Genomic DNA, 18,284 nt, shown 5'->3' with positions numbered 1-18,284 from the left:
GTTCATCACCCAGGGTTGATGACTGTTTCACCAGTTCTCAAAGAATAAAAGGAGCAGATGGTGGGAGGAAGGAGACAGGGAGAAAATAGTTTCCCAGCTCAAAGATTAAAAAAAAAACAGACTTGGAGATATACTGAGAATTGAGTTGTAAAATTGCAAGGAAAAGACACACTGTGTGATTACAGGGGATTGGGAGAAATGTTTGATTTTCCATAGTACTTGCAGCTGTTCAGAGGGGAGCTCCCAACAAAGAGGCTGTCTAATCTCAGGAAAAAGAGAAAAAAAATGTTAAAACAAAATCTGCTCTAGGAAGTACTCAGTTGATGACAGAGGCTATACAGACAGCTCTGCTCAGGGATAGTTCCTCTGAGGACTCCCATAGGATAACCGCGCTGGAGCAGCTGCTCCTCAGTAGGGTGCATATGGTGTTGGAACAGGATGTGCCTTAGTGCAGGGATAAACAGTTGTCATGGAGCATCTTTTAATTCAAAGATCAAGCAAGTATCTAACATCCCACAAAGTGCAAATCCAAATTGACATCCCTCTTCCATTTCATGTCAGACATACAGCTGCCCTCAGTAATCCAGGAAATTGGGGAGGAATTGTGAACATTCATTCCTCTGCTTTGCTACCACTTAACCTTGTTGGTCTTCCTTGTGTTGCAGAAACTGTTAACTGTGTTTGCATCAAATCATTATGTGTATTTTCTTTTTAATTTCTCTGAGCAATTCAGTTCAGGTTTGCTCAATCCACAAATTCACTTCTAGTGTGTTTTGGTTTGTTCTCAGTAGCATGTGTGCTAATCAAGTAGCTGGACAATGTATTCCTGAATTCCTCTTTATTTCTTGTGGCGTGTTACGTAGAGACATTCTCCCAGGGCCCACAGATCTGCAAGTCTCTCAACAGCCATGATACCTCAAAGACATAATGCTAAGGCACAGCAGGAATTTATCAGGCAGGCAGGAGGCATATGGTGATGAAAGGCTTTTAGCCTTTCTGTAGGACTTCATTGCCTGTACTTGTTCTTTCAGAAGCACCCTCCATTCAGGGCAAATATATCTTCTTTCTTTGTCAAGAGCACGCCATTTTTCTCTCATTTTCTAGGCATCCAGTGAAGGTCCCCATAACCTTGAGCCTACAATGCTCCTATATTTCCAAGAGACTAATTCTATTAACGGTTACGTTTTCTTTATTTGTATGGAAATTTCTTTGGACCAAAGGATCATAGGCTTTTACTTTCTATAAAGGCTCTAAGAAGCTTTTGCATGTTTCTTGGGACTTCTTCAGCCCATCTTACGGAAATAATGGCAGCAATCAAATAAATCTATTTACTATAATGGGGAAAGGTCTTTGCTGCTGTTAAACTCTCTGCAGAGGAGACCAGACATGTCTCATCAAGAATCCTGTTTGTACTTAATCATCAACATCTTCCTAAATGCTATTAAAAATTGTAACATGAAACAGCAGCTCTGTCTATGGCAGCAGGCTCAGAAGCTACTGATCTACTTACAACATGTAGATTAGCTACTGACTGGTTGTAATCCAGTTTCCAGGTGGTGATGGCAATGTTGATGACGATCACTGCAGCTCTGGAATAAGGACTGTGTAAGCTTTTAAGAAAATGGGGTTTTGTCATCTTTATGTTCTTCTACAGTTATCCCAGTTGGTCAAGACTACTCTCTCCTATGATTGTGCTACTTTATCAAACCCCAGAAATGCTCTTCCAGTGCATGAAAGTCCTCCTTTACTAAAAGTAATGGTTCAATCTCTTCCTCTGGCTAATCATGTCATTCCTGCACCAGCAGCTCTCTGGAAACCAGAGTCCTGCCTGTCTGTGTGAATCCCGGCAGGATTTATGCTACCCTGGCAGTTGTATAACTGGTACCAACAACCATCCAGCTTGGGCTCTGCCACTGAACACCAGTGTAGAAATACAGCTGGCAAATGTAATGGGTGCCTGAAGAGAAACTGGGAACTGGTTTTTAACACAGTTGAAGAGTTCCTGAAATTTCTGGTAGAATTTCCTGAATACAAACAATATAAAAATTGAGGTTGCTATGGGATAAGTCTCCAGAATGCTAATTAAGTTAAATTAATGTTCTGTTTTGTGGACAAAAGGGCTCATTAAGAAGAATGCATTTCAGTCTGTGTCCAAACATTGCCATTAAAGCTAATTAAATAGTTTGCTGGTAACATCACCTTATGGAGCAGGCCAAAGGGACTGACCAGGAAGCCCTGTTCTGCTCTTCACCCTCAAACCCCAGCAGATGAAAGTTTTAAGTGTGCATGGTGCATATTCAGTTCATTGAAAATTGAGAATTTCTCAACCAGCTTTTCCTTCTGTAACTCGGATTTTTTTTTCTCCTTCTGTCTCAATGCAGGAAAATCAAGAAAGGAAGGAGAAAGCTTCAAAGTCTGAGAAAAGGAAGAAACAGCAGAAAGGAGAAGATGCAAAGAGGCTAAAGGGAGAGTATGGAAAGAGCAGTACATTTAATGAAAGTTAATTCTGCTTTTATTAGCCAGACTTTTGTTAACTAGGTGGAAACTATCTGTTTAGTTGTAGCTGATCTAATACAGTGGGAGTGTTTTAGCTGTGGGTGATGTAATTGTCAAGCAGATAGTATCACAAGACATCAATTTTCTAGTGCACATCAATGCTTGGAAGAAATCATGATAGGGATGGGATGCTAGAAAAGTATCATTCCCAATGAGCAAATTACTGCCATTTTCCTCAGGGGTGATATGCTGTTATTTCTCTGAATAGTTGTTGGAAGTCTTTCAGGGGTACAGGAAACTGCACATACTTAAACTTGATGCTGTGCTGCATCACTGTGGTAGGCATGTTGAGTGGTGTGTCACTGCTACCACAACATTAGCTTTGTTCTGATTAGAGGCCTGATTCCTTACAGTGGCTACGTGTGCTTAAAGGAGCCTCTGTGCTCTGCTGAAGAACGGCTGATGGACGTAAATGCAGAGAAGTGTTTGCTGTGCTGGCTGTGAAGCATTTCTCGTGCTAATGCTGGCATGCATGTATTTTAAACTTGTATTTTGGCAACTACTCTCTTGAAGATTTTTGCCAGTAACTTTTGGTTACAAGCCTTACTTCTTCAGAGAACCACTGCAAAAATGCTATTGGTAAATCTGAGTGGAGTTTGTGTAAATATCACACTAGATGCTCAATGCCTTGGAAGACTCAGGTTTTCCTTGCATCTGGTGTCTAAACAAATGGCCACCTTTTACCTCCTTTTTCACAATGACTTAACTTAAGAAATAAATTTTTAAAATACATAAAATTCACTGACCATTGACCAAAATGAAGTTTTCAATATTGTCTTGACAAGCCATACTGCAAATATGGTTTAAGTACTTTGCAATCATAATGTGCTTGATGTAAAGCTGCAGAGGAGAACACTGAGCCTTTTTGCTATAAATACAGAAAAGTACCTCCGCTATGATAAAATAAAGTTGTAAAGTGACATTCAGCAGCTGTAAGGATTAAGGCTGTGTTTCAACCCTGTGAAGAGAGGGAGCACCAGACCATAAGAACCTTCTGCACTTGCAACACGCAGTTTAGATGGAAGTGTTGTTATTTTCTGTCCTCTGTAAGAAGGTGGTTTTAGTTCTTGGGGTGTAAACTCAAACATGAGAGAGTATTTAGACTATTCAGTACTTGTTTTAGAAAACTACGTACAGCATTGGCGATAATAAGGCATTTTTTAATCTATTTTAATCTACGTCAGGATATGGTGACATAAATTACAGAGGGTATCAAATCTGACATGGCAGGCTGTTGCAGCTCATATTAACATTCTTCAGTCTACGTAAAACCTTTTATCCATTCTTTTCTTTTAAATCATATAATTAGCAAGTTAAGTAATTATGTTACCTATTTATTTTCTGAAGGAGGGAATGAAAAAGTAAATCTGGTGAAGCCCTATTAGCATGTGCTTACAGGATTACCAAGGCCTGGTTCCACAAAGAATTAAGTACACCTTTAACTTTGCAGGTATCTCCCCTGAAGCCAGCGATATATGGCACGCGGGGTAATCCTGTGTGTAGATCTTTATGGCCCCAATCCTGCAGTCTTTGAATCTCTGACCTTAACTCCAGTCACATGCTCTGTCAGTGTCAATATCTGGTTTATCCAGTTGTCTGGGGATCATTTCTCTGCAGTTGACAGATCTGCCACGGACAACACACAGCAGCAGTCTCTTCGGGTAGGCAGTAATCTTGCTCTCCTGAGTTCAAACAGAAGAGATGAAGGCTCCCAGCACTGACGGATTATTAACAGGTCACAAGGGAGGGTTTGCAACTACTGAAAACTGTTGAGAACCAAGCTGAGTCAGAAATTGTTACCAAAATTCAAATGTATGGTACAATTAAGAGAACAGAGATATCCTACTTGATTCCATGTATTAAACCCAGCTTTTCTGTGAATAAAATTTAAGGTACAATTTCCTAAAAAAGCTTGGTGACAGCCTTCTGCTGATTCCAGAGACTCAAATGGTTAAGGGTTTTGTTAACTCCTTGGAACATGTTTACATATATATATACATTAAGGGGTTTTTTTTTCCCCTGTTTTTTTTCCCTGATAATGGATTAAGTGACTATCCTGCTTTATTGTCTTCAGCTTCTCTTGCAGCAGCTTCATTACTGGGCATTTAAACTCCTGAGGAGAATTGTATCAGATACTTGCAAAGATCAATATCTAAAGACAAATAGCATAACATAACAAACGCTATATATTTATATTTTTGTTATTTCAAGAAAAGTAACATATAGAGGTTTCTTTAGCTGACCAAGTGGAAAAATGAGCTGCTTCTAATGCAAATTTGGGACAGCTAATGACCAGAGTAATCAACAGAACTGAAGACACTTAAGAACAGAAAGTGAAAATGTGCAGTTGAATATCTGGTGTGAATTTATATATGTAGCTCTAATACTGCAACTGCAGTGGGAAATTAAATGCTATTCAAAGATGAAGCGCAAGTAAATTTGTATGAACAGTACAAGGAGTTCCATGGCATAACTATCATCATTATCTATAAAAAACAACATCAAAAGCAGCCCCTCAGTCCACTTTCTTATGTTGATATATTCAGTGTCAAATACGAGAGCTTTTCTCTGGTAAAATTCTTATTGTTTCTAATTACACAGGACTTACAAATGTGACTTTAAGTAACATATTCACATATGATAAAATGTCATCAGCATAATTTGGTGTTGCAACCGTAAAGGATTTATATGCCTTCAAATTTGTCCACATTTATCAGACCAGTTGGCTTAACCCAGTAAAAAAAAAAAAAAAGCATTTTCATTTCACTATATCCACCACAGAGAAAATAAGATACCTCCCCATTTTAATTTGCAGCAGCTTTGTACACATTTGGAGGCCATTCTCATGCCACCTCTGCTCTTTTTCTTCCTCAACTAAACAACCCCAGCCCTTTCCAGTTCTCACCCTGGGGCTTTCCTCAATTTTTCATCCTAGGGTTTTCCAAATCTATGTGCACGCGGCACTCTTCTTCTAGACTGTCTTCAACTGGATCTCATCTTGCCCCAGCTGGTTCAGCAGGGCAGAGAAGAATTTTGGGACATCTTTCTTCATTTTACGGGGTTGTTCTTCCATCTCAGCATGGTTTGACTTCTTTTGTAACCATGGAACATCTTGACTCCTATTCAAAACAAACATCCTAGTCTCCAGCATGATTCTTGCTGCTGGTGAGAAAAATGTTCAGGTTTGCTACATCTGAAATAACATCAGAAGAAAAACTGAGAATACTTTAGAATACTTCATGGCTATTAAAAGCAGAGAAACTGCACCTTTCTATGCACCAAAAACAAAAAAGGCAGTCACTCTGAAGATGTATGAAAATAATGTATTCGAGAATATATACCTGAAAACAGTCACCTCCTGTTAAAAAGGCTGGACTGTGTCCTTACGCAGGGCAATTTACACGTAGTCACGCCAGGATGGTTTGCTTTTAAAAAAGATAAGATACAATGTTACCAAAACCAACCAGTGAAGTAAAAGAAACAGCAATAATGTTACTCTGGAAGAAAAGTTATAAAATAACTTCCTCTGCTAAAAGGTACAGGGTGTTGTAGAGGAAAGGGAAAAATAAAGAATGGCAACACTAAATGCCATGAAAGTAATAATAAATACAGCTCTGTGTTCAAAACGTGGCTGTGTACAGCTGCTCCTGCAGAGAACAGGGCCAGGAATATACATCTCTGGCAGCAAGGGGTGTTTGTGTATGGCAGCTGTGTGGAGCTGACTCGCAAGCAGTCAGGGTTGAGAGTCAGTGGTGTGTGTGAGGGAACTGAGTGACTCCACTGCTGCATCTTGCTGCCCTTGGTGCTCAGGTTTTCAAATTGTAAAAGCAACTGTAAATGTAATGCCTGACTAATACATACTCCACGCTGAAACAATACCATTTTTATTTTTTTAATGCACAAAATTATTTTGGTATTAAGCAGCAAACAAAATCTGAAAGATTTGATGGAACGGTAAAGAAAGCTTTAGAGGAAATCTTGAAATAAAAGCCTGGAGGGAAATGAAACTTGGATAAAGTACAAAATGGACAAGCAAAAGTAGAAACAGATCACTCTGGCACTTGCTTCCTTTGCCAACTATCAAGATAGACCAAATGCAGTAGACATGGACTTCATTAAGATGCTCGAAGTGGTGTGGACTACAGGGAGAGTACAATTTCAAAGGGGACTAAGGTATCCAGTAAAGAAAAGTTTAAGTCATTAACAAGAATTTCTGTTGCACATGAGGACCAGGCTGGCTGCAAATGATTGAGGAGATGATAGATCACAGAATCATAGAATATGTAAGGTTGGTAGGGATCTTTAAAGGTCATCGAGTCCAACCCCCCTTCAGTGAGGGTCGCTCAGAGCCCCATCAAGCCTGACCTTGAGTATCTCCAGGGATGGGGCCTCCACTAAGTCTCTGGGCAACATCTTCTAGTGATCCACCACCCTCGTATCGAAGAATTTTTTCCTAATAGCCAACAAAAATCTCCTCTTTTGTAGTTCTCCAAGCTGAACAAGCCCAAGATCAGTGCAGAAGTTTTTCAGATGAAATCTCCGAGCAATCAGTGAGTGGTTGTGAAGAGACACGTGGCCAGTGCTGGCTGTTCCCATGTCAGGTAGAACGAGTTCAAGCTCGGCTGGTTTGGAATGCTGGGCAGCTTTAGACTGGCTGGTACCAGGGAAAGAAGCCCGAAGATTTTGGCATAAAGCCTATGGTTGAGGAGCTGTGGCCAGACATTTAATGTGTATTAGATTACAAGATCTAAACATCTTAAAAGACTTCACAGAAGCCAACCATCCTTACAACTGAAATAATGGTCAAAATTAAAGTTAAAATTATATAATATAAAATTCTGACACCCCAACTGGAGGCTTGTCTTTCAGACTATGTTAGATCACAGGTAACACCTGAATATATATGTGCCAAGTAGCTGTACTGTGCTTGTGAAGTGCCAATGGCAGAAAGGGGCAGCAGTATTTTGGTGTGTAAGATACCAGCAGTGCCGTGAAATGTGGGAGAACAGCTGACTTTCATCATGTAGGTGAAACTTGACAAGTTTGGGAATGTCTTAGGTGAGATATTTCCAGCTGAAAGGAGAAGACATTAATTCCCATGTAGTGTACAATTCCAGATACCCATATTCAAGAAACATGAACCAAATTTAGAACAGGTGCAGGGCAAGGCAAATGAGGAAAACCAGCAAATTGAGAGCCGGTCTCCAGAGGACAGAGTTAAAAATCTTGTCTTTTTCTGCCGATCAAAACAAAGCCAGAGACTGGATGTAATCCTTCTATAAAAACAAACACAGGAAAGGGAGAAGTATAGGTATTTAAGCTAAATGGCAACATCAGCACAGAACATATGGATATAAATTGGCCAGAAGGCTGGAAATTAGCAGAGGTTTGAAACTAGAACAGCTCTGGAATGGTTACTCAGTGGGAACAGCAAGATATTGCATGATTTATTTGACTGCAGTAGTGGGGGGACCCAGGCTCAAACATCGGGCGCTCCCTTCCAGTCTTCCATATTTATCACCTCCACTGATTGATGCTAAATACTATCTGGAGTATACAGAGTGTTAAATCTTCCCTACCTCCTATTCCTGGAGGAAATACTGCAAATGCTAAAACTGAAGCAGAGCAAATGTCTGCTCTGTGTGATGCCATGAATGCTTGCAAGGTGCTGGACTCTGGAATATGTTCTGTATTCTTTCTATACACACAGATTCATAAATGCATACACATATGTGTATACAAATAGGTAGATGGTTTTAATTTTCCATGCTCTCTATTTATTTATTTATTTTTTCCTCAGGAGTTCATTTGAGTATTCCAGTACTTTCTTTTCATCCTTATACCAGAGTAACAGACTGTGAGTACCTTCCTGTATTTTGACCACTGCATACACAATGTCTTTGTGTGATCTCATACATATCATGGCACCTCATCTGAGCCACAGTGTGAGAGGAGGAATGTGCCCCTTGCAAATGCTGCTTTTCTGTCACTAGCTCTCCTGGTAGGAATCAGACACATGCATTTGCCAGGAGGCCCGTGCAAGCAGTGGCTGGTGCAGCTCCTCCTGCCTGAAGCTGCTACCTGGTGTGTTTTGCTGGTGTGTTGCCTCTGTACATGCATGTGTGTGCAGGCATACGTGTGTATATGTATGACTCATGCTAACACAGTTGGATGTACCTCAGACTAGTCTGCAAGCTGACGTTTTTCAAGTTGTTATTTTTAAGGGCATAGTGCCACATGCCTGGAGCTGCAGGACATGTGTTGCAGAGAGTCAAGCCTAGCATATGGCTCTCACATGGGGAAGGGTCTATGGGTGCCAGGTGTGTCTGTTTGCCTGTCATACCGGGGAAGTGGGCATGTTAAATCTGTCCTTGTGACACAGCTCCACGCACCTCACTTGTTTGTTTGTCTTGCAGTGACAGTCCTGCGTCTTTCCAGGTCAGCGTGTGAGTGTATGTGTGGGTGTGAGTGTGTGCCTTGCCAAAGGTTCTCGGCTGTCTCAGGCCACCAAGACAGAGTAAATGTATGTGCCTGTCAAGGAGGTACGTGCCAGTTCAGTAGCAACAGTCGTGTGTATTTCAGGCTAGCGTGTGTGTCTGTCAAACTTGCAGTGCCCTGGCCATGTTTCTCGGGCCAGCGGGTGGATGTTTGTGTCTCATGACCCGTGTGTGCTGGAGCCGCTTGTGAGCCCGCCCTTCTCCCTGCACTGGCTCTCTGGCTGGACCCGTGCACATATTATACTACAATGTGTGTGCAATTCTTTGTCTGCCTGACAGCAGCAGTCCCCAAATGCCTCAGAGCAACATCTGTCCTGCAGCTCACGTTCCTCAGGCCAGTGTCTGTCTGTCTGTCAGCGACACAGGCTCAAGCGCATCAGCAGTGCACGCGTGACTCATGGTGACGCAGTCCCTGTGCCTAGGACCAAGAGACGGGTCTGAAAAGGGTCTGTTGTGCCGTGACACCATCACACACACCTCCGCGTTGCTCCTGTGTCTCACAGTAACAGTCACGCACCTCAGGATGGCACGTGTCCGTACATCCCCGTGACAGCCCCATGGGGCTGAGGCCGCTGTGACAGCCACACGCTCCAGAGCTGTGTGTTGTGTCTGTCACGCAGCCACGCGCCTCAGCCCCACGCCAGTGACACAGCTGCACATTTCAGGCCAGCGCGTGAGCGTGCCTCATCGTAGCACAGCCCTGCGTGACTTGACCCAACGTCTGTCTGTCTGTCAGTGCCACAGGCCTCAGACAAGTGTGTGTGTGTGTGTGTGAGGGTGACACAGACCCACGTTCTGCCAAGCTCCCTGTCACACAGATGCCTCAGGGCTACGTGTGCTGCAGTGACACAGCCCCTGTGCCTCTGAGGTCGGTGCGTGCGTGTGTGGAGAGACTCTGTGTGTGTGGACTCTGCGTGTGGAGACTCTGTGTGTGCAAGGAGACTGCATGTGTGTGCAAGGAGACTGCGTGTGTGACAGGAGACTGTGTGTGTGTGTGAGGAGACTGTGTGTGTGACAGGAGACTGTGTGTGTGCGAGGAGACTGCGTGTGTGTGTGAGGAGACTGTGTGTGTGACAGGAGACTGCGTGTGTGTGAGGAGCCTGCGTGTGTGTGACAGAAGACACTGTGTGTGACAGTAGACTGCGTGTGTGTGACAGGAGACTGTGTGTGTGTGACAGAAGACTGTGTGTGTGAGGAGCCTGCGCGTGTGTGACAGGAGCCTGCGTGTGTGAGCGCGGCCGCGGCCGGCGGGGCAGCCGGACCCGCACGTCAGCGCGCCGCGCGGGGCGGGCGGCGGCGGCGCCGTTAAAGGCCGGCGGCGGCGGCGCGGCGCGGCAGCGAGCAGGGGTTGGGCTTGGCGCCGGAGAGAGGCAGAGCGAGGCGACGGCTCCAGCTCCGGCCACCCTCCCTCCCACTCACCCAGCATGTCGGGCACTCGAGCGTCCAACGACCGCAGCAGCCACGCCGGCGGCGGGCTAAAGCGGGCGCGCAGCGAGCCGGGCGGTAACAAAGTGACGGTAGTGCTGGGGGCGCAGTGGGGGGACGAAGGCAAAGGCAAGGTGGTCGACCTGCTGGCCACCGAGTCGGACGTTGTGTGCCGGTGCCAGGTGGGTGCCGGGCCGGGCCGGCTGTGCCCGTTGCTCTCCCTTGGCACTTCCCCGCCCCTGCGTTTCGTGCTCGGCTGGGCTCCCGCTTTCACCCCCGCTCACCTCGGCCCGGCGCCCTCCTTCCCTCGCCGGTCCCCGCTCTCTCTCCCCTGCTGCACCCCGCTTCCCCCCCCCCCCCCCAAGCCCTGTTTCCCTCCGCCTGCCTGCCTTTATCTAATGCCGCTCCTCGTTCCGCTTGATTTTCTCTCTCCCCTCCCCGCTCCTTCTTCCTCTTCCCCGTCCCCTCTTCCGCAGCGAGCGGTGGGACGCGAATGTGCCCCGGCAGACAGCCGTGTGCCCCCCACCCCCCCCCCCTCAACCCCCGCCTCCCCCAACCCTCCCCGGCTGCGCCTCGAAATGCCACTCGGAAAGAAAAAGCCCTGAACTATAAATATAAATAGCTGACCCTTCACGATAAGCGACATGGGATCCCGAGGTGCTGGCCTGCGAGCGGGGGGTGGGTCGGGGGGGGGGGGGGGGGGGGCGGCGGTGGACGAGGGCCGTCTGCCTGGGGCGGGGCGGGCTGGGCTGGGCAGCGCCGCCGGCGGCCGCGGCCCGGGGAGCAGCGAGGTCAGGCCGGCCGGCGGAGGGCCGCGCTCCGGCCGCTTCCCGGCGCCGAGGTGCGGGGAGCGGAGTCGCGGGGTGCGCTGAGCTGATTGCAAGGCTGTAGCGCTGCCTGTCAGGGGTTTGGTGCCTCCCGGGTTGCTGCTCCTCCGGGGAAAGAAAACAAGACCCAAGCGAGCGTTATGAGGCGGCTGATAAACCTCAGAGAGCAGCTGCTGATAAACCTCACGGGTGGCTCTAGGTTTTACCGCAGGGGCTCTTGCGGTAGGTTGTGCTTCCTGCAGAGCGCCTGTAAGTTTATTCTGAAAATATTTGAGAATGGGGCGTGAGTAAAGTGGAAAAAAACACCCTGCAAGTTATGTGGAAGTTGAAGATTTAAACGGTTTGATGAAAACAGGAAACACCTTACGTGGCTTTGCTGGTGTTTGTTTCTGAATTGAATGTAAAACAAGGATTCTTAAGGCTCTGTTTGCCTAGTACAAACCAGATCAGACACACAGGTCATCCCAAATAATAATAATCACTTTTAAAAGAGCTGTTTTTAAAAATTAATTGTGAATATACTATAGCGATAGTGCTAATAATCTGTTTGGTTGTCCTGATAAACTGTGTGGCTGCATTAATAAGCAATTAGCTTAGTCCAGCTCAATTGGTATGTACCACAGCACTTACTCTGCTTTAAAATTCATGATAGGTGCTGAAAAGCTACAGATATCCTTGAATTTGGGATCATAAATCCAAGGACGTTTGTGTCATTAAGTATATTATGTAAATAGTTGTTGTCACATGAGTTAAATATTTAGAAGATGGAGGAAGTGTTTCCAAATGGAACTTAAAGCTCCCAAGATCTTGAATCACCTGGGGAGAAGTTTCCCTGCAAAAGTCAGCTAATGAATATGTATTATCAGGAGTATAGCTACTTTTCCATCCTTATTTTCCTCCTCCCTCCCACATCCAGTAATGTTATGCTAGGAATTTAAACACGGGTCTTGCAATTGCTTTGGTGAGAAAGCAAGATGTAAAAGTTTTGGCTGAGGAGGAGCATTTTATACTGTCCCCAGTCAACAGACCTTTCTCATCAGTTTACAGTTATTACTGTGAGAAGTCATAGTGGGTTTTTTTCAGACCTGCTATTAAGGGATGCCCTGAGGCTGCTTTCAAGTCAGATTTGCTGTCTATCCAGAGAAGTACTTTGCAAGCATGGCCCCCGAGTCCAGCCTCAGAATATGCTTTGAAGGATACAGGGCTCTACATGCCAGAAGGGTTAGTGTACTAACAACAGGCTGGATGGCTTAGATGCTCTAATATGCTGTTGGGCACATCTACGTTATTTTTCTGTAGCCTGATGAGAACTGGGATGGGATGGATGGATGGATGGAAGGCAGATGAATCTAGAAGAGCTCTCCACTCCCTTCAAAATAGCATTTGCTGATACACACATGTTCTGTGTTTGTGAGCTAGTACAGGCTGGTAATGCACTGCTGGAACTGTCTTCAGTAATACAGTTCAGGGAAGAAGGTAAGACAGTCTGTAAAATGAGAAAATAGGACTAGTGATTTACTTTAGTTACAAAAATTGTACAGTGTAAGTGAAAAGTAATTTTTTAAAATATTTAAATGGGGTATTTGCAAACATGGCAATTTGAGGATGCTTTTTAAAAAAGATGCCATTTTAATAGCTTAGTATTTCATACTTTTAAAGCCAATCATGCAGGTAGGTAATAGGGTATGATTTCTGTCTCTCAGGACTCACATGGGACTGATATGCATGTGTGTAAGCACGTGAACAGTACTAACTAGAGTTCTCTGTGTGGTAATAGTAGGTGATTAACTCACAGGCCTAATCAGTTTGAGAGGGACTTTATTAATGGCATGTACAGCCACTACAGACCTTGGTGTGCAGACCAAAATCTTGTTTGCTCCATGTTCCTCCTGGAAACTAAGAAAACCTTTTAGTGTTATTAGACTTCTGTGTTAGAAATAGGTTGGGTTACTTAAAAAACACCGAGGGGCTCTCTTATTACAGACTTCAGGAGAAAATGTCAGAAAAAAATTGCATCAGGATTTTTTCTTATGTCCTGGCCACACAGTTTTGTGACGTGGAAAGAAATGGTGTTCAACAGCTTGTTTTAGTCCTCAGCAAAATGGAAAGTAGGGAAAGCTAGCAAATGAATGACTGAAAGGGGAAAGTTTGTCTTTTAAAACAAAGCTGTTTTGTTTTTTTTTTTTCCCTCCTAATTCCGAGAAATAGGAGGGCCAAATTTGATTTTGAAAGAGCTTTCTCAAAAGAATAGTTCCCTAATGTTACTATGGAAGAAAATAATTTTCTTTAAACACATGCCAAGTATTTTTAGTATGCTGATTTCATGAGAAAAATCTGTGACAGCTAGATTGGTGCAGAGGAAATGAAATGGTATTTCCTGGGATACTGGAAAGAAAGGCAGATGGGGATAGGGAATCCTTTACAGCTACAAGGGAAGCTTCAGTATATGTTAATGAAAATTCTGGCTCTTTAAATTTCCAGAGTTTTCAGAATTTAGGTTCGTGTGAATTGAAGGGTCTCAATTTGTTGATCATATTTCAGTCTTTCTCAACACTTATTTCAGATGGTATACAGTCTAAGTACGATAGTGTTGTACCATAATTCACTTCTCTTTCATGAGTGACACAATTCATATAAATAATGTAAATGTGAAATCTTCATTCAATTGAAGTAATTGATTGTTTCACCTGTGTACTTGAAGCACTCTTTGTGATAGAGGATGTTTTAATAAGAGTAAAAGATCTCTAGATATTCTTGCAGATGATGCAGAACAAAAGTTTTCACAGGCTGCCCTCATTAAAATCCCAGCTACATGGGCACACATACCCATAAAAACAAGCAGAAAAGATATTTCAAAGTAAATGAATAACAAGCAGTTTAGGTCTGTTAAAGAATTGAGTAGGTTTGTCTAAGTTCAGATTATTACTGGAGATAATTTTCCCTTAAATTGCTCCTTCAGCAAGCAAAGGCATTCAGGAGCAGTACAGTAAAGGCTATTATGTATTATTGTGGCCTCCTGGGGCACAGAACTGACACATTTTGCAGTGCAGTAATTTTAATCCCTCATATACTTTCAGGGAAGGGTACAACCAGAGTTGAACTTCAGATGTTTTCTTCAAAAAGCATTAGCATTTGTTCAAAGCCTTTAACTAATAGAATATTGGACACAAAGAAGGAAGCTTGCTTTTTACTTCACCTCTTGCCATGTTGTTGTAGAACAGGAAGTCCTAATGTCAGCTTTGGGATACATACACTAATCAAGAGAGGTTTGGTGTCTTTCAAAATACGGCTTCTGTGGAAGCTCTCATATCAGGTGTACGTTTCTCACATTGTCTCATATGGTGTGTGGCTATCTTCAAAACTACAGCTTGTGGCTGGTTTTAGTTAGATAATTTTGGAGATCTTGTTGGTGATCAAACAATTCATAGAATCATAGAATATCCTGAGCTGGACGGGACCCATAAGGATCACTGAGTCCAACTCCTGGCTCCACACAGGGCCAGCCGGGTCAGAGCATGGGACTGAGGGCATCGTCCAGACACTTTTTGAACTCAGCCAAGCTCAGTGCTGTGACCACTTCCCTGGGGAGCCTGTTCCAGTGCCTGACCACCTTGTCAGTAGAGAACCTCTTCCTAATATCCAACCTAGATGTCCCCTGCTGCAGCTTCATACTGTCCCCTTGGGTTCTGTCACTGATCACCAAAGAGAGGAGATTGGTGCCTGCCCTGTCGCTTTCCCTCATCATGAAGCCACAGACTGTGATGAGGTCCTCCCTCAGCCTCCTCCATGCTGGAGGAGGGAACTCCTCCAAAAGACTACTCATATGACTACTCATAACACTTCCTCTCCAACTGTCACAGCTACCGAGGTGGTGTGCCCTCAGAGGCTCCACTTAAGCTAGATCTGTGCCCTGAAAGTCCTGTATAGATCTGCTGTAGTAAATTCAGTCAGACTGAGGACAGCTGGTGATCATGCAGTTCTAGTTGTTTCCTTAAGCTCAGCCTATGTAAGGTGCACTTGTAATAATAACTTATCACTGAGCATATTGAGTTCTGTGTGGGTGTGAATGGAAAAGGAAATGGTGTGCGTTGTCATACAAGGCAGAAGAATTTGCATGTAGTTTGATAATGGTAAATTACTCATGAGACACTTTCTCTCTTATAATGTAGGTGTGTGCCAAGAATGCCTAGGAATTCCTGTTGTCATGGAGAGTGAACAATTCTGCCTTTCCTGAGTTTCCTGCCTTTCCACAAGTTTTCTTGTGTGATAATTTGTTTTTCAACAAAACATCCAAAAGCACTGCAGGAAAATACCCCATAAGCAATTTGATAAGAAATCTCAAGAGCAGGAAATTATCAAAAGATCAGTGTGAAAGAGAAATGCTGCTAGTAAATTAGTGGAGCCTCTGTGATAGTAATCCTTACCTGCAGTGGGTTTGATCTTGGTGTATAGACTGGTAAAGCAGTGGTGACACAAATGCAAGTTGTTCCTTCACTTCATACTGAAACCAGTGACAATGATTCAGCAGCAGGGACCAGCCCAAGGCAGTTTATAAGATTTTTTCAGGCCTTCACTTAGCACTGCTGTTCCAGTGCTGCCCCTGCAATGCTGGATGTGTCAGGCCTGTGACACTTTGAGCATCTGGAAGTCTGAAAACAACCTGCCTGATGTTATCAGTGTTCCCTTAAGAACTGGCATCGAAGAAACAGCACCAGCTTGTAGGAATGAGGTTGCAATAAGAGCTGCTCTTAGATTTCTTAGGAGTCTCCTATTAATGTGCTTTTATTTTTCACTCAACATTCACTTTTAAAAACATTTCCTCTATGCTAATCAATACACTTTCAAGTTAAGAATTGCTGTGGTTTTGAAAAGGGATCACTTGATCTTTTGAGGCAGATGGACAAAAATGAATGTTGATGTTAACACTGCAGAAAAGCTGAGGTTAAAAAAGATACTGGAAACCTTGCTGTTAAGGGCTTCTGTGGTGTAGTAGTTTGCACTCATTTGCACCAAAGAGGCTTAACCAAGTCACACAACAAGGATGTTGAGTGGGTACTTCCATTATGTAGTGGAGGTCAGCAAATGAGATGGAGAGGGGCTAACCAGTAATAAAAGCCTAGAAATGTTTTGGGTTTGAGATACCATTGAAATACTAGAGAACAATCTAGGAAGGGGTAAAAGGACATGCCCAACACCTGCAATGCAGGTAAGTGGTGTCAGTTATCCCCAGTTTCCTTATCACCTTGTTCTAGTGTTTTCATGAATGCAAAGTAAATACCCTATATGCTAGAAATAGTACTTTGAGGATCATAAAGGAATATACTGTGGGCAAGTGATTGAATAATAGAACCCAAATGTGGCAGAAAAGTAAGGCAGGTAAGAAGGTTTTTCTCAGTGGTTTAGGTGCTAGACCGGTGATTCCCTGTGTTCCTCTGCTGTGTTGCTGACAGGGCACAGCAAAGCAGCAGCCTGTTGTTGTGACTGTCCCTATTGATCATGTGCTGTTGGAGCTGTTTGTAACAGGGATTAAATTAGGGCAGTCTTGTATGATGGTTGCATGGAGTTACAGAAGGAGCTCACTTGTTTGCTGTTTTTCCCTCTGCGTATGTTATCATGTGTTGCTCTCCTTTCAGTGAGGTTTAACCCTGATATTTAGTATAATTTCCTCCTGTGGGATAAAGTAGCATTAATCTCCTAATGATTAGAGCTTGATGATCTTCAGTGAAGAGATTGATGACCTTGGAGTCACGAGTGTGCAGTAACTACAGGCAGTTTTGATTTCTCTTAATGTTTGGGAAGGTTGATAATCCCTTTTGCACACGCATTTGTGTTCATACAGGCATATTGCTTTCTGAGTATTTTTTTTGCAAGTTTCCCTGAAAGCCAGTAAGTTTTGTTTTGCTGCTCAACACAGGAGAGAGCTTATTAAGTGTGAGTATTGGTTTCCTTAGCTGGAATAAGAAGTCTGCCCTGTCAAAACCGAAACTTTTAATGGCAGTCTGTCATTTGTAAGATGTTTTACCCAAATTTTACTTTTCCTTTTGCTTATACATATTTGCATGTTACACTATATCACTTTAGGCTTGAGAACAACATGGTGACATTGCTATTTTAAACTAGCCTCTCCTTCGGGCATCAGAGAGATCATCTCAGGACCACCAGGATTATAAATACTGTATGAGAAGGTCAGGTTTAAAGTTTCCAAATCTCCATAAGAAAGCAAGCTTAATTTTCAATCCCCTTTATAAAGCCTGATAAATTTATTATCCTCTACGAGCATCAAAAGAAAGCAGCTGAAAATTAAGCTGAAATGACATCTGTTCTATTTCATTCCTGGTGTAACTCACTAGCTGTTGTTATTTGTTTACAGATATAAGAAAAGTTGTGTTCATATCCTGGGATCATATTACTTCCCACAGGGACATGACTACGCTTCCTCTGAAGAGAGGGCTAAAGATGAGCAGACATGTCTAGGTTTTTCATGTTTGATTTCTTTTATTTTAGGTTTCCATTAGTGTTGGTTAGAATGCTTTTTCCACAATGGCATTTTCTATCAATATACCTTGAATTTGTTGTTTTCTTTACATCTTGTGCTGGAGTTACGTGTGTGTTTCGTGTTGGTCTGTCACAGCCGATTGTTTTTAGGTGGCTTGACAAAACTTTAAATTCTGTTTGAGAGAAAACTACTAGAGTTTGAGTGTTTAGTTTTCCAGCACTGACTGCTGTTTAAAACCTGAGTTGAATTAGATCTGGCTTTTCCTGTTGCATTTTTCAGATATTTAGGATGACCAAGGTATCCATATAAGAAAGGCTCACTTTGTAGTAAAGGAAATCTACTACATTATTAGTGCAAAAGATGATATAAGCTTCAGTTTTAGATACTTGCACTGGAAATGTTTCATATATTTCTTTAAAAGGTCAAAAGTTCTGATCAGCTCTTCTCAAGAGGGTATCTAACCATACTAATCATCTTAATAGG

The 18,284-nt window shown here is 43.3% G+C and overlaps 1 protein-coding gene and 1 long non-coding RNA gene across 2 annotated transcripts in view; one reads left to right on the top strand and one right to left on the bottom strand.

The window, feature by feature from the left end:
* Positions 1-5,073: 5,073 nt before the first annotated feature.
* LOC311197058 lies at positions 5,074-10,887 on the bottom strand. Its single transcript, XR_014617615.1, has 3 exons — positions 10,868-10,887; positions 5,898-5,981; positions 5,074-5,749 (listed from the first exon to the last, which is right to left on the bottom strand). It is a non-coding gene; the product is annotated as an uncharacterized lncRNA (long non-coding RNA).
* The window catches only part of ADSS1 (adenylosuccinate synthase 1), a 29,572-nt gene continuing 21,691 nt past the window's right edge, over positions 10,404-18,284 (top strand). Inside the window, exon 1 of the mRNA XM_084270744.1 lies at positions 10,404-10,660. Within this exon, the coding sequence (XP_084126870.1) occupies positions 10,478-10,660 (183 nt within the window). The 5' untranslated portion in view covers positions 10,404-10,477. The remainder of the gene's footprint in view (positions 10,661-18,284) is intronic.

This window comes from Gallinula chloropus (genome assembly GCF_964237585.1).
Source record: "Gallinula chloropus genome assembly, chromosome: 14".
Lineage (NCBI taxonomy): Eukaryota > Metazoa > Chordata > Aves > Gruiformes > Rallidae > Gallinula > Gallinula chloropus.
This window is presented reverse-complemented; position numbering and strand designations above follow the sequence as displayed.